The sequence below is a fragment of the Harpia harpyja genome, chromosome 8 (genome assembly GCF_026419915.1).
Source record: "Harpia harpyja isolate bHarHar1 chromosome 8, bHarHar1 primary haplotype, whole genome shotgun sequence".
Taxonomy (NCBI): Eukaryota; Metazoa; Chordata; class Aves; order Accipitriformes; family Accipitridae; genus Harpia; species Harpia harpyja.
Window position 1 is genome coordinate 16,563,532 of NC_068947.1, and position 25,157 is coordinate 16,588,688.

At 36.4% G+C, this 25,157-nt stretch overlaps 1 protein-coding gene across 6 annotated transcripts in view; it reads right to left on the bottom strand.

Moving 5' to 3' along the window:
- Positions 1–25,157, bottom strand: part of ITSN1 (intersectin 1) — a 147,322-nt gene that overhangs the window by 37,474 nt on the left and 84,691 nt on the right. For 4 of the 6 annotated variants that reach the window (XM_052794726.1, XM_052794722.1, XM_052794724.1 and 1 more), the window contains 8 exons: positions 23,912–24,033; positions 21,939–21,953; positions 16,935–17,179; positions 15,116–15,275; positions 14,065–14,270; positions 13,278–13,360; positions 10,924–11,090; positions 4,125–4,170 (listed from right to left, as the gene is read on the bottom strand). In XM_052794726.1, coding sequence (XP_052650686.1) covers positions 4,125–4,170; positions 10,924–11,090; positions 13,278–13,360; positions 14,065–14,270; positions 15,116–15,275; positions 16,935–17,179; positions 21,939–21,953; positions 23,912–24,033 — 1,044 coding nt within the window. The remainder of the gene's footprint in view (positions 1–4,124; positions 4,171–10,923; positions 11,091–13,277; positions 13,361–14,064; positions 14,271–15,115; positions 15,276–16,934; positions 17,180–21,938; positions 21,954–23,911; positions 24,034–25,157) is intronic. The other 2 variants (XM_052794723.1, XM_052794725.1) reach the window with 1 other exon arrangement.

Sequence of the window (25,157 nt, forward strand, 5' to 3'; positions counted from 1 at the left end):
GATTATCTCTCCATTAAATTAGCCAAAGTAGACAACGCAGTTTACTCCATTTTACAGTGGTTGTGGAAAGACAGATGATAACTTAGTCACCACAAAGTCTGGCAGGGTTAACCTGTTTTTTGAACCAATTTGAACTGACAGGAGCTTATAAGCAGCTGTAGGCATTTTGATGTCCTACTGATAGCTTTTAAGTCAGGTTTAGCATGTCATCAAACCATGTTTAGGGTGATGGAGAACATGTTTAATATTATGATAACTGGGAACCTTTCATAAACAAAAGATGGTAGATTTGGGAAATTTTTAGCTTTTGGTAAACTAAACCTTTTAGGCTGCTACATTTACGTAGTCCCTTTTTAGCCATGAGCTAAGGGGAATCTGTGGGGAATTTTTTTTAGCCTTCATTTAGGTGTAAGGGGTCTCAGAGATCCAAAGCAGCACAAAAGTAGTGTTGTTATTGCTGAAAACTCCACTTTAGGATCCCAGTACACAGTCATTCATCACTTAAGCATCCTCCTTAACAGAATGATCCAGGCGTTGTTTTTTTGGGGAGGGCATGGGGAATTTGTTTTTTGTTCTTATGAAGAACCTTTCCAGGAATAGTAAATTCTGACCCTGTGTTTAAGACAAAGGAAGTTTTTATCTGGCAATGCATCAAATAAAATTAGGGACCATCAAACAGCCAATGTGGGCACTGAGTTTGGTTATAGTTTTGGAAAAAGACTATCCTAGAACAAGCCCACAGCAGAGCTAGTAGTACAAGATCACAGAAACGTGTCTCAACTGCTTCAGTGCAAATACAGTCAGCTTAATTTAAAACCTCAGCAATTATCTGATCACAGATCAGTATACTGCTTGAGATTTTAGCTTTTATTTGAAAATCTTGACTAAAAAAACCTGTATCAGGTTTTTTTTTTCACTTATGATTACTGTTTGTATATATTTTCAATCTAGTCTATCCTAAAAAACTGGCACTGGAAGACTAAGCAGACAAAGGTCACACCTGCCGTCAGTTTACCCCTTTATAAAACAGCAGAAAGCAATGCGACTGTGAGGTGGACTAGCAGTCAACACAGCAACAACAGCAAAAGGGACTGAGGCTGAAGGGAGCAGGTACACAGAAGTGGTCTCCAGCTTTCTTATGGGCAGCCATACTAAGAAAGTAACACAGTGCTGGGCATCATCCTACTTGGCCCTCTCTGTCAACAAGCACCAAACTTCCTGTGGCCAAGAGAAACAGCAAAGGCGCTCAGTAATAACACATCACCCACAGGCTGTGAAAGGAGTGGGGTGTCTGCTGGCAAGGCAGAGAAAGGGAGCAATCATTGAAAATGCAGTTGTAGGCAGAGGAAACCACAAAGCCAACTCCCTTGAAACAGAGGGAGGTTTTGTTGCAGGGAAGAAACAACAAAATGATTTGAAGACCGCCAGGAAAACGATCAGATGGTTTAATTAAAATTTAGAAGAAAAGAAGGATTAGGAAAATTAAAAATGGTCAAAGAAGCATTAAAGATGTAAAAGAACAACATAAGGAGGATGAAGAAGCAGAGAGATGACAAGCAATCTGAGGTCACTGCAAACAATGACACACACAGAATTATCTATGGCAGAACCTCCCTCATGATAACTCAAGGAGGGGAAAGGCAGGCACACAGAGGTGGAACCAAACAGGTGATGAAAAACCAGGAGCTGAGAGTTAGAAAGATGCTTTAAACCTGGATCTGGAACTTAGACAGCACACAAAGTATGAAAGCAGAAGACAGAAGAAAGAATTTCTAAGTAAAATATAGGTGATAGTAAGTACTAAGTAAGTACCAAGATACTAAGTAAAAAAGTAGATGATGATAGGAGAACAGAAAGATTTATATAGAGAAAACCCAGCAGCAGCACAGTCTGTCCTGTATGGAGGCAAAGCAAGCAAACTATTTGGCAGAAAACATGGCTATACTACTAGAAAGTCTGCAAGTTCCCTGCATTTGCAGGTTTTTCCACAGAATCACATTAATTGCTCCACCCTAGAGCCATTCAGGAGGCAAGAAGAACACGAGTAAACAAATTAACTGTGGGAGTTTGTCAAAATCACTTTATTTTTTTTTTTTAAGCAGGCAAAAACTTCTCTCACTACCATGGCAATTATAATCTTCAGCATACCATACTGAAAGAGCAAAAATCTTATACCTTGCATCTCTCTCAGAACAAGAAATTTCTCATTTTTATCCACAAAAAGGTGATTTACAGGGCTCCAGGTATCAGATATCCTCTTTCACCAACCAGCAGCATAAAGAATTTTTACTGTGGACTGTGTGTTAAATAAGTTACAATACGAATTACAAGTTTAACATTCAGCTCTTCCATGTCACAGAGAAGCAGAAAGTTAGAGAAAGCAACTCTGCAAAAACATTAAAAAAACAGAAATAGCTTTCCTTCCAGGAAGGGCTTTTGAATTTTGATTTATTTAAGTATTGAATTACTGAAAAGAAATCCAATTCAATTACAGTTCAGGCCAAAAAATGTGGCCTCTACTAAAACAGGTACATTTAGGAAAAAAAAAGCCTTCTCACAGATATAATCATATTGCTGCTTGAATTCACAGAGAGCAGTTTCTTTTCCTTTGCACTTCAACACACACTGTTACCAACTCCCACCCACTTGTCCTGCTGCTTCTAGAATAAACAGGAATATTTCACCTCGTTCATTAGCATTTCACTTACATTGGCTGAGGACTTGCAGCTCATTTATAGCAAAAACATCCTTGCTGAAAAAGAGGCAGGATTGTTCCCAAAGTGTTCTTAAACTCCAAAAGATTCTGAACACAGCTTTTGTCAACACCCCCCCAGTCTCCACTGAAAGTTCAAATCCAGGAGACCAGTGACTATAAGGCTGGTACTCTAGGCTGAAGTCTTGCCGTCCACCATTCTCCCATGCATGGAAAAAGCAGCCAGCCCCATCAGCATCTTCTCACTATTCCTACCAGGTACCGCTTCCAGAGGTTTTGCAGATCTCTATTCTTGTCTGCTTCTCTTGAGCTTTGCATCTATTAACATAACTATTTTTAATCATGCAAATGAAAGTTAGAAAGGGCAGGAGCAGTTTACTTCCAAGCCCTTCTTTCAATAGATCAGTATGATCCAATGGATCAGTAAGATTTCACCACAGCAGCCCATTGCTCATATGTAAAGGTAAAATAAGCCAAATGAAGTTGGGGCTGCTGCAGTCTACTCTCCCTGCTCCTCTTACACAGTGAACCAGTTCAGGGAGACAAAGCAAAATCTCCTCCCCACAAAACAAAACATGCATATGCATGTGTGTGCGTGCAGAAATAAGGCAAGATTTGGTAGATCAGATCCTTGAACCTCCTCACTGTGCAACTGAACAAGCCTCAGAGAAAGCGACAGCATAGAAGCATGGAGCACCCCCTATTTAGTTTGGTTCAGCTCAATGCAAAGTCATCTCTTTGGTACAAAAGCAAATAAATACACCAATGGGAAAAAAGAGGTGTCTTCTGGAAAGTTTATAAATGCCTGCCAGTGGCAGAGAATGGACTTTTCTAATGATCTTTGGAAATACAATGGCTGTTTGGAAGGACAGCCCTTACCAACCCAAGAGCCAGGGGACCTCTTTCTAGCCAAAAAGTAACCTGCAACATGATCTTCTGCAATATGACCAGGCTTGACAGGCAATAAGCTACATAGCATGGATACAAGGTATATGAGAAGCGGGCACAAGAGCTCACAGAGTCTGTGTATACCATATTGCGTAGCATTCCAGGCAAAATGCTGCAAAACTACAGGGTAAGAATGTGTACTTCCATTTTCAGAGGCACTGGCAAACTTGGGCTTTTTGTAGGCTTTCTATGATTGTAGGCAATATATCATGAAGTTTACATTCATTTTTGAGCAAGCAGATTTTTACTTTCTAGCTACATGCTATTTAGTGACTGACGCATGCTAGACAGAATGATTGACAGATTATGCATTATTTTATTATAGACAACAGTTTTCATTAGTACAAATTACTACAAAATGACCAAGAGCATACATAATTTATTTTCATGGAAAAGACTTTGTTGCCAATGAACTTAAGTACTTAAGAACAGATATAAGGTGCTGTCACAATATATGACTCACCAGGTTTCTTCCCTAAGCTTCCTGTTTTTCCAGCTGCTCCAGGAGCCTTGAAATAGAAAGTAAGATGTAAGTTTAGCACTCATATTTACTTCTCCAGTATATGAAAAAGTTTTACTATACTTCACTTTGACACAGTAAACAAGCATATAAGTAAAAAAACGCTCACAGGAAGATTCTATTCTTACAGAAACCCTTAATATTTTAGATGGCAATTAATATATAGGAATAAATACCAAGCAGTGTCTGAAAGCGGATAACTAACTATACAAACATGTAGACTTCTTTCCTGAACTTTTCTTCCTTTTAGGGACTGCAAATACCAGTGTAATTCCAAATCATATAGCATTCGAATTGTAACTGTGTATCTACAGAATGTGAATTCTGTCAAGTTAAAACAACAACAGTAGTTTCCAACTCTACAAATACCTGGATTGCAAATATGCCTAAAAAACTAACTGGACACAATTATTTCAATACTGTCCATACGATTCTAAAATTTCTCATATGGCACATTACCATACTCAGCATAGTCACTGCATCTTTAAGATGAGTGATCTGAACTTTGTAGGTGGTGTGTGTTGCAGTAGTAAAAGTGCCACCACCATGTTTGTGCCCAAGTGAGACCATAGAACACTGAATAGCAAGGTGATATCTATCTATAGCTATTTCCTCTCAACCTAGATGGCCAAGAGATTTGCAAGAAAAGCCTTTGACCAGCCACAAGAAATCCAGCAAGCAGTGAAATCTGTTCAGTTATGTATAGGAAAACAGCGATACTGAAAGATGAAATTTAACATTAAAAGCTTTCATAATTTACAAACTCAAAGTTATCTTCCTTAAAAATAAATAAATAAAAATCTTTTCCCTTGAGGCCACTGGTTATTTGGGAAGATATATCTTTATTTATTTATTTTTAATGCACTCACAGGTCTACTGATATACATGCAATTAGAGTATTCAAAACAGTGTGTGGTCTCAACTCTGCCCCTTGCACGCCTCCCTTCCTCAGTCATCTTTCAACCCTTTTAGCCACCAACCCTGTCTAGGACAGCTTCCCCCTGCCCCCTAAATAATTACTTCAGTTTCTTCCCAGTACACTGCCAGTCTTATCTTCTGCAATAAAAATGTTTGATATGGATAACAGCAACATAACAAATCTAAACTATACTTTGGTCAGAAATGTTGAATAACCATAAACATTCTCTTGCCTTCAAGCAAGGCTCACAACACTTCCACCTCCCCTCAACTTCTCCTTTAGGATCCTCCTTACAAACATGGAGCCTACATCAAATGACCTGAAGGTTTTCACAGAATCCTAATTCCTCTACAGAAAAGAACAGTTTCATCCTCAATATTCTCCATATTAACTTGATGCTTTGAGAACTTGGGGATTCTGGCAGAAACCAATATAAGGAGTAACTAAACTAGTTAAATGACTGAGAGAACAGGGCCATTTAAAAAATGTGTATTGGTTTTGAATGCCTCTACAAAATAGATTATTAGTTAGATCTTCAATATGTCTTAAAGATTACATAGCTGCTCTAAGACATCCACGTTTTGAACACCTTTCAGAAAAGCTAGTAAAGAAGCCTGATCTTTCAGACTGAACTATAGCACCTCACAACACTGTGTTAGTCAAGCCAACCCCACCTAATAACAGCATAAAACCCAGCAGAGTTGGCATTGCCTGCCTCAAAAGCTATAACTGGTATTGGAAGATAAGAGTGGGGATGGGAAGAATTTTTTAATTTTTTTTTTTATTTGGCACCAAAGCAGCTTACATACATCTAGTACACCACATTTCGCCTTGACATTTTGCAACTTAAATGTTGGGAAGGACTGTGGCAAGTGGATACTTTAAGTTAAATGATACTTGGATACCACTGTCTCAGTGCTACCTTCTTGTCATTGTAAAGGACTGATTATAGTTACTTTCTACAAGACCAGCAAATCTTCCTTTTTTCCCTATGTTCTTTTCCTTCTCTTCAGTTCTCCAACTTTCTCTACAACCACTGTGACGTCTATTAACAAAAAGAGTGAAACAGGAAAGCATCATGCAGAGATCAGATACAAAGACTAAGTTTAGGTCTGGGGACAAGAAGAACATGGTCCAGACAGAGTGACTGCAAGTCAATCAACAGTCCCAAGTAGGGAAGATTAAAAGGTGTGGAACCAAAGGTGGCAACTGGCACTGATACAGTAATATCAGGAATTAATTCTGCTTTGGAAAGTTTTTCTGGCAGAGAAACACCCTCTCCCCTCCTCAATAGAGAACAAGTGTTTGGACCTTCAGAGAACACACTCCTTCAAAATATCACTTAGTCAACATCCAAGTTGCCAGATTAGGAGCATATGGACAGATAAAACAGGCTGTGACACTGTATCTTTACAGTTAACTGGTAAACATATAGAGATTATTTTAAGAGAGAAGCTTCAAAATCACCTTGACCAGACTGAGTCTGAATTCTGTTTGATGATTCTCTGAAACCTTGGTAAAAAAACAGGAGAAATACATAGAGAAGTCCTGCAGTACTTCAATAAATAACTAAATTAATAATGCATTTAAGATAGACCCAACTTCTGGCCTACTCAGTAGTTGGAGAAATAGTTTCTATTCTTTCTGTTAAGAGGACATACCCCATTCTATTTCCCTTTTGCACACCTGAGACACTAACTGCATCTGAGAATATTTTGTGACAAGTCTCTTGAAACCGTAGAGCAGAACTGGCTTTGTTAATTTAATAAAACACAGCAGTAGAATTGCCAACTGTGTTGTACAGCAAGACCCTTAGAATCCAGATTAAATACATTCAGACTGTTACTATTTCAGAACATTTATGCAGAGTTTTGTAACTACAGGCATCTAAATTTTTGTGTTTCCAAGGCCACCATATGAGCTCCATACCTTATGGAGAGGTAATTATCACCAGGCTCAAGAAAGGCAGGGTAGATTAAAAACCTGTTACAGATCTGTATCCATCTACCTCAACCTAATGAAAACTCTGAGAATGGACCATGAACCAGTGTCGTTGTTTATTTGAAGAACAAAGACTTTCACACTGTTAATAAGTAGAAACTTTAAGGAACAGGAAATAGTTTAATTTAGGAACTTGACGTGAATGGGTAGCCTGGGACTAGGTACAGAAGAACAGATTCAAAAAAATGTCTTCTGATGTATAAACCATTGATATTTTGAGGCTTACAACCATTTCCATAAACTTTATGCCTGCTGTTCAAAGACCAGCACTGCCTTACTTTTTCTTAGGGCCTAAGTTAATAGTGCAGAACACATTAAATTAATTTACTCTTTTAGCAACATTTTCCACAATCAGCCAGCTGTCCAAGCACAGCGGCACATCTGAAAGTTAACAGACAGCCACTATTGTGAAATCCTTTGGAAAAACTGGCTCTGTGAACAAGCTGAATAGCAAAACCCTGTACGTGTAATGGCAATTATCCACTTGGAACAAGAAATATGTCCTGCAGGGCATATGAATCACTTTATGAAAATAAGCATCCCAGATATCAAGATCTCCATGAGCTCTGTGCTTTTTCCTCCCTCTCTCATCAAGATTTTATCTGAAGATGTGATTTTCACCAGCAAAAAGGGCAGCTGGAGCACTTTTTGATGAACTGCACTTAGCTGTTTCAGCCCCAGACAAGCTGAGATCAGGGAAACATCAAATTGACCTCTCTAATAGTTTTCAGTATTAAATGTCTATTTCTGAGTTCTCTACAAAGAAGATTTGTCAATATGTGTGCCTGTCTCTTACCAGACAGGACAAACATCCAGTCCTTAAAGGCACACAAAAGGCAGCTCTGCACATCTGAATATAAATTCCCAGGTTTTGAGACTAAACTCTGTTAAGAGCATCTTAAGGGAAAACAAAAACAGTTCCTTCACAAAAGTTCAAAGGAAACTTAACATTACTAACAAGAATGTAGCTGAGGTTAAGTAACTAATTAGCAACTATTACTATCTACCTATGAAACAGGCCTCACAGGGTTTTAGGAGGCTAACAGTGCAAGTTCCCACTCATCAACTACAATATGAACTTACAGGTTATATAAAGAGACTTAGGGCACAGTTTCATGATCACAAGATATTCCACAGGTTAGGCAATTATCTGTAATCTTGTTCCTATACCTGCGTGGGGCAAGCCACCATCTTTTTGATGTATGTGAAGAATTATTGGCAAGGCTGAACTATAATCCACATCCTGGACTGCAAAAAGGAATGCTTTTCTTAACCAGGTAAATTCCCTGATACAGACTCACAAACACCTCCACTGCCACAACTGAAGGTATGTTGCACCACTCAGAGGAGAATCAAGCTGCTAGACTTGGGAACAGAGAGTTCAGAATTTCTCATCTGGACTGTCACTGAGCTCTGTTGTCAGGGTAAACCTATACCCTGCCTAACACCACAACTTACTACTGTACAAAATTTACTCTAATCGTCAAAAAGACAAGCTAGCCTGCTGCGATGGGTTCCATAGTGCTACAGCTACAATGCTTCCACTAACTGAACCATTAAGTACTCCTCTTCTAATCTGGGACCTGATCTAACTTTATCTGCTGCTCCATAGTCACTAGATTTGACATAACTGAAAGATAGGAATGAGCACAGGCATATCCCAAACCACATACTAAACGTAAGGTGTGATGTTTTGCTTCTAAAATGAAGTATTTAACACAAAAACCAGCTAAGAATGCAGTTCAAAACCAGCTCAAGCTAATCTAAGCCAACGCTGAGGCAATCTTGCCTCCTTCACTACTCTCCTCCCATACTAACTCTGGTACTGACATTTTCTCTTGCTGAGCTGACTCAGGGTACCATCTTCAAAGTATGTATTACTTCTGCTAGACTAGTTTTCTGCTCTGTTTAGCGTCCTGAACTGGCTTATTAACAGGTCAGATGAAAGATAGTAGCAGCAAATTTGGGGCAGGTAGGACCATACTTGTGCTCGCTTAGAATGGGTTACACGTGATCATTTTGTATCAGAAATAGTGTGGCCAGCAAGAGCAGGGAGGTGATTGTTCCCCTGTACTTGGCACTGGTGAGGCCGCACCTCGAATACTGTGTTCAGTTTTGGGCCCCTCACTATGAGAAATACATCAAGATGCTGGAGCATGTCCAGAGAAGGGCAACAAAGCTGGTGAGGGGCCTGGAGCACAAGTCTTATGAGGAGCGGCTGAGGGAACCGGAGCTGTTTAGTCTGGAGACAAGGAGGCTGAGGGGAGAACTTACTGCTCTCTACAACTATCTGAAGGGGAGTTGTAGCGAAGTGGGTGTCAGTATCTTCTCCCAAGTAGCAAGTGATAGGATGAGAACAAATGGCCTCAAGTTATGCCAGGGGAGGTTTAGACTGGATATTAGGAAAAATGTCTTCACTGAAAGGGTTGTCAAGCATTGGAACAGGCTGCCCTGGGCTGAGTCACCATCCCTGGAGAGTAGATGTGCCGCTTAGGGACATGGTTTAGTGGTTAGGATTGTGATTGGACTCGATGATCTTAAAGGTCTTTTTCCAACCTAAATGATTCTATGATTCTGTTCTCTGAAACTAGTCTTAATATGTACTGTGAGGTACAGTTTGTACCTCACAAAACAAGGGAACAACTAATCAAAACTGGGACAGGACTTCTCCAATGTAAGACTGATTAGTTCTCGAACTAGTAGTGCTAGGGATTGAAGAAAATTGTTACGTGATGTAAAATACAGATGAAAAAAGTATCTAAAGTGTTTCTGAAAGCAATACCACCATACTATTTCTCCCAAGGACTGCAATACTAAATATCATTAACAACAAATTTTTTTTAATCCTGTCTCAGAGGATGTTATTGAAATTTCTCTACTATCTAGAAATTTACTATATAAAGCCTTTCTACAGCTACATATGTCACTGCAGGTTTTATTCTTCAGCTTTTCCACCAACAGAAATAATTTTAAGTGACTTTGCTCAAGCTCTATATTGCAGACACAGTCTTTCATTGAGTTGTATCACATACACACAGAATTCAAGACTTGTGAAAAAAGCCTTACCACCTAGATTTCTAAAAATACAGTAATTTTTACTTATTTACTTTTCAAACCTCTCTTATTCTTAGAGACATAAATAGGAACTCCTTCTCATCAAGAGATTAATATTATATACAACTATGACTCTAAGCTAATTCCTACTAGTAGATTAATTATCCTGTCAAACAGATGAGGAATGCAAATGAGAAAACATCTTTCTTTAGAATGCCTAAAAAGAAAGAAAAAAAATTTAATACGGACACGTTCTATCGGATTATTCCAGGATAAAAATCAGATGAAACAGAACCTCTATTATTCAGTGAAGAGATTTCAAATAAATATAGTAGTTAGCTAAGTTTTGTTGTGAAATTGTTCCCCTTGATTGCAAGAAAACAATGATAGGGGAAAAAAAGAAAGATAATAGACTGAAATATCACTCTCTATATCTTTTTTTAAAAATAAAGGCAGTAAGATACAACTCAGTCATTAAAAACTCACCTGGGGAACAAAGTAGTAATAGCTATTCTGATTTGTGTCTACGAAACTGCCAAGTTAATAGTTAACATATGCAAGATTCATTTTAATATATGATGCACAGTTATTTACAACATTATGTTTTAAAATGCAACTATTATTGTTTTCCCTTTCCAATATCACATTCAGTAAAACTGCAAAATATTTTTAATTCCCTTATGATCCACTGACTTGAAACTATCACTACAAACCAAATAAAACATACCTCCCCCAGCTCAATTTTATAACATTTCAATATGTCTCTACCTCAGAATCTTTGAGTCTCACATAATTAGATGGGAAAACTCCTGATTTATCACCCAGTGTTCCCGTCCACCAGTCGCCATCTTTCTTTGTCACAAGAATCATATCACCTTGTTGAAAAGTTAGGTCTCCTTGTTCAGAACTCTCATAAGTATACATAGCAATATACTCTGTAAGAGGGAAACACAGAACATGGGAAAACACTTGATAAACTGCTCGATTATCATTTGCAAAACCTAACTAATAGAATATAGTCTATCCACGGGCTAGATAGAAGACAAATTTATTAATTACTATTCATAGAAACCTCAATATTTAATGCATAAAATGCTATCTATCAGAACTAAATACAATCTAGCAAAACGCTGCTTCTGGGAGATTTCTTTTTGGTAAAATAATTTGCTACTATAATTAAAATGTACATAAATTATTAATTTGTATCAGAAACTACTCTGAAAACATGTTTCTCAATGGTTTCTGTTTTGTGCTGATGACTAGAATTTTCAGTCTTGGGGATGGAAAGTCTCAGTATCCAAATATCTGTAGATACGGTCTTCATTTTACATAGGCTGTTTGGCTCTCGTATACAATGAATTCTTTCATTACTTGAAGCTTTGCATGAAGGGCACACATCTCATTGCATCTTACGCAACAGATGGCTGGGAAATGTTAAAACAAAGCCGGAATGTGTTCTGTTTTGTTAAAACACAGTCAACTACTTAGTATTCAAGTGCAAAAACACTAAAGTAGACTGATGTTGAGAACTGCAATGCATAATTCAGTCACAGAACTACATGAAAAATTTTTACACAAATTATTACAAAGAAGAATTTCAGACAATTCAGTAACATTTTCTATACAACTTGATACACTCTTATTTAACTGAGCATTATCACACTTTATATGGGCACAAAACAGGTTTCTGAAGATGATATATCCTCTGCTTCTAGGACCAGCTCTGGACCTAAGAGCAGTTCACAATATTTCAGGAAGACTTTCATGCATACGTAACAAATACATTCAAGTGTTCCGCTGCAGCTGGCAATTGTTCTATTTGCTTGAACACTAAATCTGACCAAAAAGCGTACCTCGGGGAAGTTCAGCAAGAATTCAAACCACAATTACTATCATTAATGAAAGCTAAGACATGGTTTGTCTAATAACGGCAGCTGAAGAACACACACATCTGTTTGTATGCACATACACATGAACACACACATTAACTATCATAACGTATGCTATACATATGGAATTTTTCTTAAATCCTTTAAATGTAACAGAAGATGCTAAATCCATGCTTTATTATTTCTTAAAAATACAGCTTTTTTGAATTTTTTAATCAAAAAGTTGTGCTCCTTTTTAATACAAACATATAGCCTGAGATATCCCATACTTTACAAAAAAGACTTAGCATTTCTACAATTGCTTTTCCTCAAATATATAGTGAGCAAGACTAGTTGTGTTTTGAAATAACTGATTATCTCACTTTCCTTGTTACATGGATCTACAATTCCCTCCTTTTAATTTCTGTAGTGCTTATGCCAGTGGCAAATTAAATACATCGGTAACCAAAAGAGACTCTTTCACTTAAAATTGTATGTAGAATTGTAGTTTAAAAACTTAAGGTGTGCTGTAGTGATTATATATAAATGTTCATTTGTAACCCATACTTAGATTCATTGATTTACTCTGACTGCGATTTAAATTAACCTAGCTGACTCTGTACTGAAGTAGATTAAGGGTGCCCACACAGTCTGTTAACACAGCTCGTGCGGAGACTTAACCTCCAGCTGAAGGGCAGTAACAGCCAGGAATGCAAGTCTTTCAAATCCCTTCAGAGGCCTGACAATTATCTGTCTGTGCCCCAGGCTCCTTTAAAAGTGAGGAGTAGCCTTGACCATAAGGATCACAACATTATATAACTGATTGTAATTTCTTTAATTAAGAGCTTTAATGAAACATTGGAAATTAGCTTTGGGTGAGATCGAGACATTAATAATAAATAATTCCTGACATAAATGAAGTACATGTACAGATGTGCTTATTTGGCCCTCTGCAAAAACCCATTCCAGATCAGGAATTGTTACCAAAATATTTATACAAGAAAAAGTACAAACTACAGAAGATATTTTAATGGCATGTGAAATTATTTCTTCTATATACACAACATACATAAATTCTTACTATAATAATTTTAAGTTATTCTAGAGGCAAATTGATTTGCACTTCAATTTTAACAGGGCTGATCTTAAAACACTAAGATCTGATTCTAAGCTTGTTTCTGGGTAATAAGCAGTCTTATTCTATTTAATGACATAGTAAAGTACTATTAATGCCATTCTGTCTGAAATGCTTACCTTCACCTGACACAGCTGCTTTTGTTGCTGGTGATGCTACTCTTTTCAGACTAGCAGGACTTTCTGAGGAACCAGAATCCATGCTTTAGAAGAAAATAATGGTTATTTAAGAAATTAAGTCTCTTCAGAAAAATTTTTATTATTATATTTAAAAACTAAAAAATACATACGCATCCATAAGCAATTCCCTACATTTTAAAAGAAGAGACAGTAAATGTGCAAATAAAAGCTTTTAAGTACAATGGCCAGTCATGGTTACATTTAGGTAACTGCCTTAAATACACAAGTTTCTGCACCTCCTCTTCTCCCTCAGAGAAAAAAAAAAAAAAAAAATCTAAAATAATTCTCGTTTGTATTACTACTGTTAACGTTGCCTTCACATTACACAGAACCAGATTTTGATTGTTTCATCTTTCAAGAGTAATAAGTGATTAAGTTTTGAGGTATACCTTTTTATTTTGGGGAAAGATAAGCTATGACTTACATAACTGTAATTCATAAAATCCAATACACTAATTTTTCAGTTGCAAATCACATAAAATTAAGACCGTTCATTAACCTTTAGATCTTTTGTTGGTGATGCGTGACCCAAGGAGAACTGAGGACAGTTTTCTTATTTCTTACATGAATTTCCAGGGCCGGAAGTCAAAACCCCCAAAAGAGAGTCATATAAAAAAAGCATTTTTACAGAGCAGATTCTAAACTTTATAATTCAAGTGTGCAACTCTTCATATTTATTTAACTATTATAGTATAGACGTAAAGTACAGTAAAAGCAAATAAAATACCTCGTTGACTTCCTAATTGGGCCTGAAATAAGCTTCACATATGATTTAGGAAACCACCCCTTTTGTCCTTGAACCTCTCCAAACCACCACATATCTTGCTGCTCCAAAACTGTGATGATATCATTTTTGTTGAAATTAAGGTGGTTGTCTTTTTTCGCTCTCCAAGGATACAAAGCCTGTGCTTGAAGCCCCTCCACTTTTTCACCCTAATGAATTTTTTTAAAAAAGGAGAGAGAAGTCTGTCATGCACCACCTTTCATAAAGCTGCTTAAGGAATTATACTCTTATGCCACTTACATAGCAACAAAATACAGACTCTCCCTCAACTGTATAAAGTAGCATCAATGAAACTTACAAAGTAATACCAGAAACATTTATAGTCCTCCTAGATTTCCATCTGCTAACACATAATCAATACAATGCAAGATTATCTGAGGTTTTGCTTAACAAGTTAAATAAAGTTTTACAACTAAGATATACATGTAATAAACCTTCATGAAGCTATTTTGGCAGGACTTAAACTTAATGGAAGATGATGTTTTGCTGCAAGTTATTCATTGTGCATTCCAACTTTTTTTTTTTTCTCTAAGACACTAAGATATTTAGCATTTTTCAGAACACATTAACTTACAAAACAGTATGTTGTTCAGTTGAGAAAAAGGAAATGCCTTAACAGATGGACGGAATTCATCTGATGTGAAGCTTTGCCATTGCTACTCTACCTAACTACATAATCCACTTTGGAGTGAAGGTTATTGTCACGTGATTCAGGAAAGCCCCAAGGAAGTGACTCAAAACTGGCATCTGCCAAAACATGAAGACTGGACCACCAAAGTCTAAAAAAGCCAGCAAAGAATAGCAGAACAGAAACTGCTTCTTGTTAAATTCTGCCACGGATTTTGCAAATGGAGGTATGCTCCCTGTTCATCACTCCAAACTGAAATAGCTTACCTATCTCAGGGGACTGTTTTAATGCATGGTCAATGTTCATACTTTGCTTTCCAAATGTTTGTGCTGGGTCAGAACAGTTTTAATGAATATAGGCGCTCACCTGACCCAAGACAGGAGAGGGAGATGATCCTGTAGCAGTAGCAGGAGTGAAGGCTGATCGCTGCCGCAGCTGCCCTGCACTCGGAACAGTCAAAGACGGCTGAGCTGCCCAGGCATCCCAGTTATCAGTCTCTGGTTTCTCACTAGTGTTTGTAGGCCATCTGAAAAAAAAGAGAATGATGCAATTCCTACCGTTTTCAATTGAATAAAAACACTCATGCAGGAAGATTATGCAGAAAAAAAATTCTACATTCTAGGTTAATTTCTTTCAATTGAATAATCCATGAGCATCATAACTCTCAGGTGGAAGTACTGCAATCAAATATAGGCTAACAATAAAATTATCTGAACAAGGCAATCTCTAAATACATTTGCTTGTCCTCGCTACTTAAGGCCAGCTGTTCCTTTAATTTAGTTTCATTTCTTAGCTGTGTCCCAATACACAGAAGTCCACATAGTGCAGTCTATATTATACACAGTGGAAAGAGGTAACTTAAAAGAAAAAAACAAAATCATCATTTTCTTCAAAACTGGTTTAAAATCTTCACACCTGCATGTCACTGACCTCTCACATCCCTTTCCCTTATACACCATTTTGCTGCTTCTCATTCAAATCCTTACCTTTTTTCTTTTGCTTAAAATTATTTCCTACTGACTTCTTTCAACTCTTCAGAGTTTTATGCAACCTCTTATCCTTTTTACGTTATCTTTTGTCCTTTAAAATGCCTACTAAATCTCATAATCCACATCTCTGCCTCCAAATACCCACTTAAATGAACAAAATCCCCCGAACTCTAGGAGTGTAAACAAAGCACCTGTCTTAAACCTAAGTTTCCTTTGCCTGTTGCTTCTGCTATTAGTTGGAGTAATCAATTATTGTTCACCTAGACTGTAATAGTGTCCAAAGGCCACAACTATCCCTAACCCCTATATCATGTCAAGGACAGTAGTATTAGTATAAATGCTCTGGGACTCACTTTGTATTGAAACTGAATATTAATTTTTATGAAAAGCATGAAAGCATGCATGATCCACCTAGGTTAGAAACAGCTTTGTCAAAAGTATGATTTATTCAAAACAATAAAATCCAGCATGTGCCAGAAATCTCTGGGAAGCTCAAGACTTAGTCTTACCCTCCCCCCTCAGAAAAATGACTGTTTGTAGCAAAACAGAAAAAGTTTAAATAACTGGAAAAGCTACTGTGACCTATTTGATGAAAATTCTGAAATAGAACACATTATGTACTGTAATATTGCACTAAGATATTTAGATTTCAATTTATAAATATGTATTACATTGTCAAAGATAAGATAATTCCTTACCCAACCCCATTTACATAGGGTTGATAATACTGCATGGAGCATTAAGTTGAGTTAACAAGACATCTAGGGAAGGGCACATATTCTACTTGCATCTGTCTTATTAATGTTGTGATAAGAAATTAATAAATCATCTTTTCACGTTAACTCTCTCATTAACACTTTTTGCATAAACCAAGTTGGAAACCTTCAATGAGGATTGGTGTCAACTAATTTAAGAGAAGGAAGGTGAACACCTTGGCATTTCTACCATTTCACTATCCTCACTTAGGAATGTGTCCTATTTGTGATGTGTCCTCTGCACTGCAGATATGCTGGGCATATCTGGAGGCAGATATGATGGGAGCATCGTTAAAGTTACACAAGGCTGCGATTTTAACTATTTACTATGGAAAAAATATTTTACTTCAAACAAGCTACTCTGTGTTAACTGCCACCACAGTCAAACTGATTAAAAAGGACTCCACCACATTTAAGATGATAATCACTACCCAAACATACGTTGAACTGAAGTCTGCCCAGTTATTGGCAGTTGTTGTACACTCTGTAGAAGCAGGAGTTCCTAGTGATGTAGTGGTTTCATGCACAGCAACTTTAGGTGCAGCAGCTGCCTCAACTGCTGGCTTTACAGAAGCTGGAACTTCATTTTCAGGTATTTTCTCTGCATAGTTTGCAGGGAACCATCCAGTTTTCCCCTTCAATTCTCCACCAAGCCATCCTGGTTCTCCAGTCTGGCTTTCATCCACCTGTAGGTGCATCAAATTAGAAAGTTAAGAAACATAACATACAAATGGAATTTTTACTGAAAACAATCCATCTCATCCACAGTAATTAACTTTCTCTAGTTACAGAGACATGACACCTTCATTACAAATACAAGTTCCACCTAGGTAGAATTTTTTGTTGTTATTTAATTTACCTTTGGATGATTATGTTGACAGCTATTCCTTCTATGGCCTATTAACAGATAGGGAACATTTTGCAACACAATGCTACTTTGCAATACTTTTAAAATTATTTTTTTCCCCCAAGCCAAAATCAAAAGGATTTCTTGGTGATGAGGTAAAAAAGTTTTATTTCGGTCCTAATGCATAAGCCAAGCATGGGTTTTTAAACAGTTGCTTGAAAGTCTGTCATAGTACAGCAGACTTGGGATAAGCGAGTTCTAGAGAAATCCCTTAAATATTGAATGTTTCTGGTTTAACTAAGACAAAATGCAGTTTTTAATAAGTTTTCCTAGATTTTCTCTTGCAGAAAATATAACAAAAAACCACAGCATATTACAAACAACACCCATCAAACAATTCAAAACAAATCCACAGATTTGCTAATGTATTTATACAAAACAATTCCACAGTAAGTTTTCATACATAAATTTGAAGGCCTCGGTTCTTTCCCCTCACTCCAATGTCTTTGCCAAGCCATAAAGGACAGGATGAAACGGCTATTTTTGCAGCTGTGTTTTAATTCCTACTTATTGATTATTATAATCATGTTAAGCTACGATTTTGCAAATTTCACACTGTCCTGTTAACTTCCCTTAAACATTTCACACATTTGTTCTCCAAGCTCTACTGATAGTCCACTGCCTTAGTCTGGTATTTCAGTAAAAGTGAGCAGTTTAAATTCTGTGAGCTGCAGCTAACCACATTCAGCAAGAATCGCAGAAGAAAAGTAATTCACTATTGCTACCCCTAGTGAATTGATATGGTGGCTAAATACCACCAAGGCAACAACAGTTACAGAAACTTTTTGGAAGAAAAAAGGCAATAATTGTATTTGGTAATAATTTTGGTAAATTTGGTGTTCTAGCTATCTAATCTCTTTGATAGGTCAAAAGAATCTCAGTTTTCAAGCAAACCCTTACATATGCATAGGGTTTGCACCTTTGACATGTAAATAACACCTACTTTGTACAACAATCTGCTGTGCAGCTGCAGATTCCCCAGCAATGGTCAAGTCAGCAGTAAAACCAGGCCAGTCATGAAAAGTCAGATGACCAACCCTACACAGTAGCTGTTTTTTGGCAAGAATTTCTCTCATCTGTTTAGGCCAGTAGCAATCAGTATTTCAAAATATCTAGGAGTTTCAAATGACAGCGTAACTGAAGAGTTGACTGTGGCAGATAACAGTACAGCAGTTAGAGATGCTTAAATTTGTACTTCTAAATCACCCAACACTATTTCCTAAAAATCCATATTCAATGTGAGGGATTTGTTGATAACAGAATGCTTCATGAGCTAAGGAATAAGAAATAGTATCCTTTTCAGTCAAAGGAGTTTCCAGTATATGACATTATACAAAAATAGCATATAGTAGTGACTCGAGCTAGATGCTTCTACAGTTGGAAATGCACCTACAAATTCACTCTATTGATTTTAACAAAATATAACCTGACCAGCTGCTTGTTTGAAGAAAAAAAATTAGGGCCAAAAAAATTATTTGTGGCAATGGTGCAAAGTAGTCTCTTCCGACTAAAGGTGGGACCATTCTTTTGCCTAGAAGTGACTGAAACCAAAGCAGCAAACCTGCCTCTGATTGTCCCGGGACTACTTGTTTGAGCTGCTGATAGACTGCTTTGCCTTAGGCCAGTTGTTGACTTTTTGACTGCCTCCTATTGTAATTTGTATCCCACACCCCTCTTTTGGTGCAAAACAATCCATTATTTCTGCTTTTTGTTGGGTCCATATTCTGTCTCAGTTCCTACTAACTCAAAGCAAACCCAGAAGTAAACAGACTACATGCTTGACCAGTTCAATGTGGTTTTACTGCAGTGCAGAGCAAAATTTCCACTGCAGCACTGAACAGGATTGTTAAAGCAGCACTATGGGTGATGGAAGGTCACAGCAGCAGGTGAATCTTGGGAGAGAGAGGGAGAAATGGATTATCAGCACCTGATGCCAAGTTGAATAATCTATACAGTAATATCAGTCACATAGTTTCTACTGTCATTCAATTAGTCAAGTCATAACTAGAATCACTAACGTACAAAAGAATCACAACTGAAAAGCCAAAAAATCTGTTATGGTGATGTTCTAAAAAGGCCATCTTTGAAATGAATCACAGTCATACAGAAACCACTGCAATTTTTCAGAAAGAAATGTTTTGTACAAGCAGATAAAAAAAAAACCAACCTACCAAAAGGTTTTAACAACTGATTTAATGTCTCTTTAGAAGACAGTTTTACGTTAAAATAATTCATAAAACAGCCTATTAGGATAGTCAAATTTATGCTTATTCAATCCAATTAAGTTTTCTATGTATACTCATGAAAAGGCACTTTGAAGGATAATTTTAACTCTATAATTCATAAAATATCTGGTTTCTCAGTTTTTCATATAAAATACAACTTGCATCTGTTTTTGTAGTACACTACTGGAACTTTAAATATATTCCTTTGAACCTTTTTAAAATTAATTTGTTCTAATTTCCTTATATTTTTATACCCACCATCCCCAAGTCCCCACAACAGACTATCCCAGATTAATTTTTTCCAAAACACAACTAGACTTTAAATGTCCACCTGAATAGTGAATTATAGCGTGTGTGGTTTCATTTTTTATTTACTCAACCATACTTCAGAGCCATGGCTTGCAACTACTTAGTTCCGGCAACTGAACACAAGTGGCAGGAGTAACAGCAACACAACTCTTAGCAGCAAAAGCAATAGGTCCAGTTAGTACCTCTGTCAACAGAAGGGCTGGCTTTGTAGTGGCCTACTCCACTTTGACATGGCTTGTGTATCACCAGCAGTGCATGCACACAAAAAGACGAGCCCTGTTTTATAGTACATACTCACTCTACATACGAAGCCAAACCCTAATACTCTCACAAGAAGTATTTAATCAAAGCTAAACAGAGTACCATCGTCTGTTTTGTTCAACTGTCTATCCATTAAATGACCATTTAAATTCTATTCCACTTGTAGGCTTTTGATCTAGATATTTTGAGACTACTGGAATTCCTGTTACAATGTTGAATATAAGCTCTGCAGGCCAGAGGCCATATGCTGATTACGCCTACACAGAGGCTGCCTATGTGTCTAATACAAAGAACATTCATTCTAACTCTCACAATCAATAACTAACAAAACTGATGAGAAACTATCATTATGAATTTGTTTTAGACTTTATATGGAAGCTTCTTTATGAACTTCCTGTTTAACTTATGTTCTCCTTCTATCAGAGCCGCTCAGTTCAGTAATTCAATAATTCACCTGTATTTCACTGAATTATGCTTAAGTTTATTTAAATAAAGCTGTATTATATAAAACATTATCAGCAACAACAGAATCCATTCATTCACTTCAAGCTGGAGCCTAACAGCAGCAAATGCCAGCAGGACTTGCTTTGTAAGAGAGCTATCCAAAGGAAAAGAACTTCATACATTGTGTACATATATTCATCCACATAATAGAAACTTAACTTCTTGAACAGACAGAGCCCTGAAAGAGGCATGCTTTCTTGGCTCAGAATACTGTTCCCAGACAAAAGCTTGGTTAAGTTATAGTTAGGATTATAAATCAATCTAGCTTACAGTGAAAGAAACAAAGTACATAGAAAGGTAAGAAGCAGAGAAAGCAGAAATCCAAGTTAAGAGAATATATAAAAATCCTGTAATTAAAAAGTGGAAGAATTAAAAAAAAATACAGCCCACACCCTACGTGTATGTGCTACAGATAACTAACGTGTACTGGAAAGTCAGGCAGAAGAAAGCCCTCCTCAAATTTGCAAATACTTTTCCTTTCAGAATAAACCCTCATCCTTCTCCCTCATTTCCACCAAGACAGGTCTCAAGATTCATGCACAGTGTAAAACTGCATTACACCATTGTAAAAATTATTTACAAGCTATACATCTATTAAAGCCACAAGTCATTCTGACACAATAAATTCTGCAGCCCTATATAAATCCAGGATTTAGGCCTGGTTCCCATGTGCACAGTCAATGGATTTGGGCTTCAGCTGGATTCTTTGTTCACGGCAGTTACAGTTTGGGTAGTATCTTCTGTACAGCTATATGATTACAGGACATGATTGCACAAGCCCGCACACACAAAGCCATTTACAAGTGTTAAAGTGGTGAAGTGCTAAATTTGCCTATTTTAGAACACAGTTATTCTAAGCAATACTTACTTTGTTGCACACAGTAAACTCCTAACTGTATAGGTCAGCTTAACTACAGAGTTGTATTTATGTCATAAATTAGACACAACATGTAAGGTTATAAATTATTATTTTCCAAAAAACATAACCAACTCGAACCTTTTAGAACCACAGGACACGACAAACACTTAAGGACAGAGAAGAGTCTAGGAGTCCAAATGCCCACTATCAAAAGTAAGTTCTGGTCCATTGCACTTGAATTACTTTTGACAATGTGAGCTAGTTTGTTAATTTTACCCTAGGTGAATTCAAAAAACAAGTAAACTACATGGTAACAAAATCTGTATTTATGAAAATGAATAAATTGCATAGACTTCCTAACAGTCATATAGCACACTTACCCATTCCCTTTTAACCTCCATCAGGAAAGCAATGATTTAAAGCAAGGCAGAATTATAACACATTTCACAAAAGTGTCTTACTTATATTAACTTTTCTAAGAGTAGCCCATTTAAGCAATTACCATAGAGCGGGAGATAAATCCCACAAGAATCAGCCATCAGGTTTAATTATTGTCAAAAGTAAGTTAAATAAAGAAAATTGAGAGTAGTTACCCTACTTTTGTAGAGTAAGTTAAAATAAAGTCCAAAAGTAACATACAGAAAGACTCAGATTACCTCAAAATCTCTATTTAAAATGTGTGAAGTGCTCCTTAAAATCATATATTTTTGGCAAAAATGTTATTTCCCTGCAAGTCTACCTAATAGTGGTCGCTCTTCCTCAAGGAAAAAAATAGTCTACTTATATGCCTAGGCTACAAACTATTTCCCAAGAAAGCAAGGCAACACAGCATTTTTCAATAGCCTAAGGAGACCCATGTACCTGTATCATCTCTCATTTAACAGCTGACTGACCAATAATATTTCTTGATGCAGAATAACAGCACATTGCACTGTTATTCAGAATGGCTTTAGGACTCATCCTGAGTCATTCAGTAGTGCTACTAATCCAGCATTTGCCTTTTATTTTCCAAAAGCAGATTCTAATGTCACAAACGCTTCAGTGTGACACAGCTCAATCAATTAAAAAAAAGCAACAAACTAAAAAGGCTGAGATGAAGGTTCATCTCCCCAGAATACACGGTTTTGAAAAAATAGTTATCATTACAACTTACGAGAATCTACAAAGTGTATTTTTTTTCCAAAATCCATTCTTACTAAACTGTGCCAAAATGCAATAGCTCTTAAAATCTATTTTGTTGGGTAGAACACTATAATGATTATACTTTCCCACAGTGAACAAGGTATCATTTAACAGTTACACTAGGAATTTTCATTATGAATAGACATACATGTGAAGATCATACTAGTAATTTATTAATATTAATATACACATTTAATAACTGCAGTTATTAACAACAGAACTATAATTTTAGAGAGAATTAGAGACAAAAGCAGAATATTGCTTTAGAGTTTAACATGATGGTTATAGGCTGACCATATCCCCATATCTCATCTACTTAAAAAAAAGGAAATTATTCTGTATCTCCACACCTGCAACCAAATTTTTAGGTTTTGAAGTTTCCATTTTTAGAAATGTCATTTTATCTACTGTATATCCTCTTTAAAACAAATGTAGGAGTATCTCACAAAAGTTAAGTAGATTAAAAAAAACAGACTAAATTACCATACAAACAATTCCAAGTTACAATTATACTAGATCATTAAGTCAAAAACTGTCACCAAGAGTTGTACAAAAAATTTTCAGTCTTACTGAAGAACTATCAGCACCATACAAAGACTATGTTAATGTTTATGTGATCATGACAGAAGTGTAGCCATCTTGTAGCTTAGTGTAATTGTTTCACATAGTATTACATTGGATATCACATTTTCTTAATAAAGGCAGTTTTCCAAATTAGAAATTTTACACTGCTCTTGTACTATTTTTATAAAAAGGTAAATTTCTTATTAGAAACATACTTTATTTATCAAAGCCGGTTTTTGATTCCACACATAATAGCCACTCTCTCAAAAGAAAATTACAGTAACTTTATTCCCTTGGAGGACAAGAAATCTCTCACTGAGATAACTTCTGTATAGGAACGTTTTTAAACACATTAACAGACACACACAGCTCAGCATACTAAAACTGATACAATCTACTTATAGATTATGTTTAAACTTTACACTTACAATGAACTGTAAGAAGCTATCCATTATTATAATAGGGTTACTATGTCATATCACATCATTTCGGTATTCACTGAAATATTTTTCTCAAGTCTGTAAAAAATCTTACCATATATAAATTCAATCACACAAGTACAAAAGCTTAAGTAATTTTTTCAAGTAATATCACAATCCCTTCTTACCATGACTATGTCGCCAGGCTGAATAGTAATTTCATCGTGGCTTCTTGATTCAAAAGGATACAGTGCTCTATAATACACTATTTTTACATCCTCCTGAGCAGAAATGGTTAGTGGAGCTTTTTCTGAGCAAAGGAAAAAAAACACAGATACAAGGGGGGGGTGGGGAGGAATCAAAACACATTTTAAAGTATTTGAAAAATGAGGTGAAAGTGGAGACAAAAATTTAACAAACCTTACATTGTCTGTAGAAGTATTTTATCCCCCTTTTACACAAGAGGAAATATGAAAATGAATTATTTAAAATACAATTTTCTTACTATTTTCTCTTCTAAACATCAGGTAAAATATTATTATATTTTAACTTTTGTGATATATACATCTATTTTCATAGAAAGAATCATGTATTTATGATGCAACATACATGACTTCTCAAATGCTTCAATGATATTGTAGGTTAAATCTGATCAGCCATAGTTCAATTCAAACAGTGATGTTCTTGCATATATCAATGGTATCCCAAATACTTTTAGAGCCTGCTTGTGAGAGCAGCTTTTAGAGCAGCTTCATTTACAGCCTGACTATACTTCCAAGAAAGGTGTTTCAAGATGTCCTAGTACATACAGATTAGCTGAAAAGAGGTCATTTACAGATGAAGTTTTAAAAAAATTACATGCTAAAGATGCAGTATTAGGAAAAGAATAATACAGAAAAACCCCAAAGATATAAGCTAAATTGCTTTTGTATAATGCACTTCCTATTTTGCCTATTTGGTCATAAAAGCGCCCTCTGCTACTCTGCACAAATAAAACCTAGCAAGAAGACATTAGATTAAGTCAATTCTAGATTTGGGCTAAAAGATAGAAGGTAATTTCCCCTTTACGCAATCCTTTGATCAAATATTACATTCCCAATCAATTATCTCATGTATGTATCAAAGCCACTTAAGGTGGAACCATGATTCCCAATACAGGCAAAAATCAGGTTATAATGCAGAGAAAAAACTCTCAGCTGAAAGTGATCGTGTGTAGCAGAAAAAAGGGGATTAATCTTAGACTTCAAGTCATTTGTTCAGTAAGCAACATGCACGGGGAAGGGGGAAGAGGAGAAAGGATAACTAAATGACACATTGCTACTACTCTAAAAAATCCCAAGGCATATATTCCACACCCAAATAAGAATTGTAAAGAAAAGTACAGAAATAATTTTTGACATCTTGCATCAAGATCTTACAACTTACAGCCAAGAT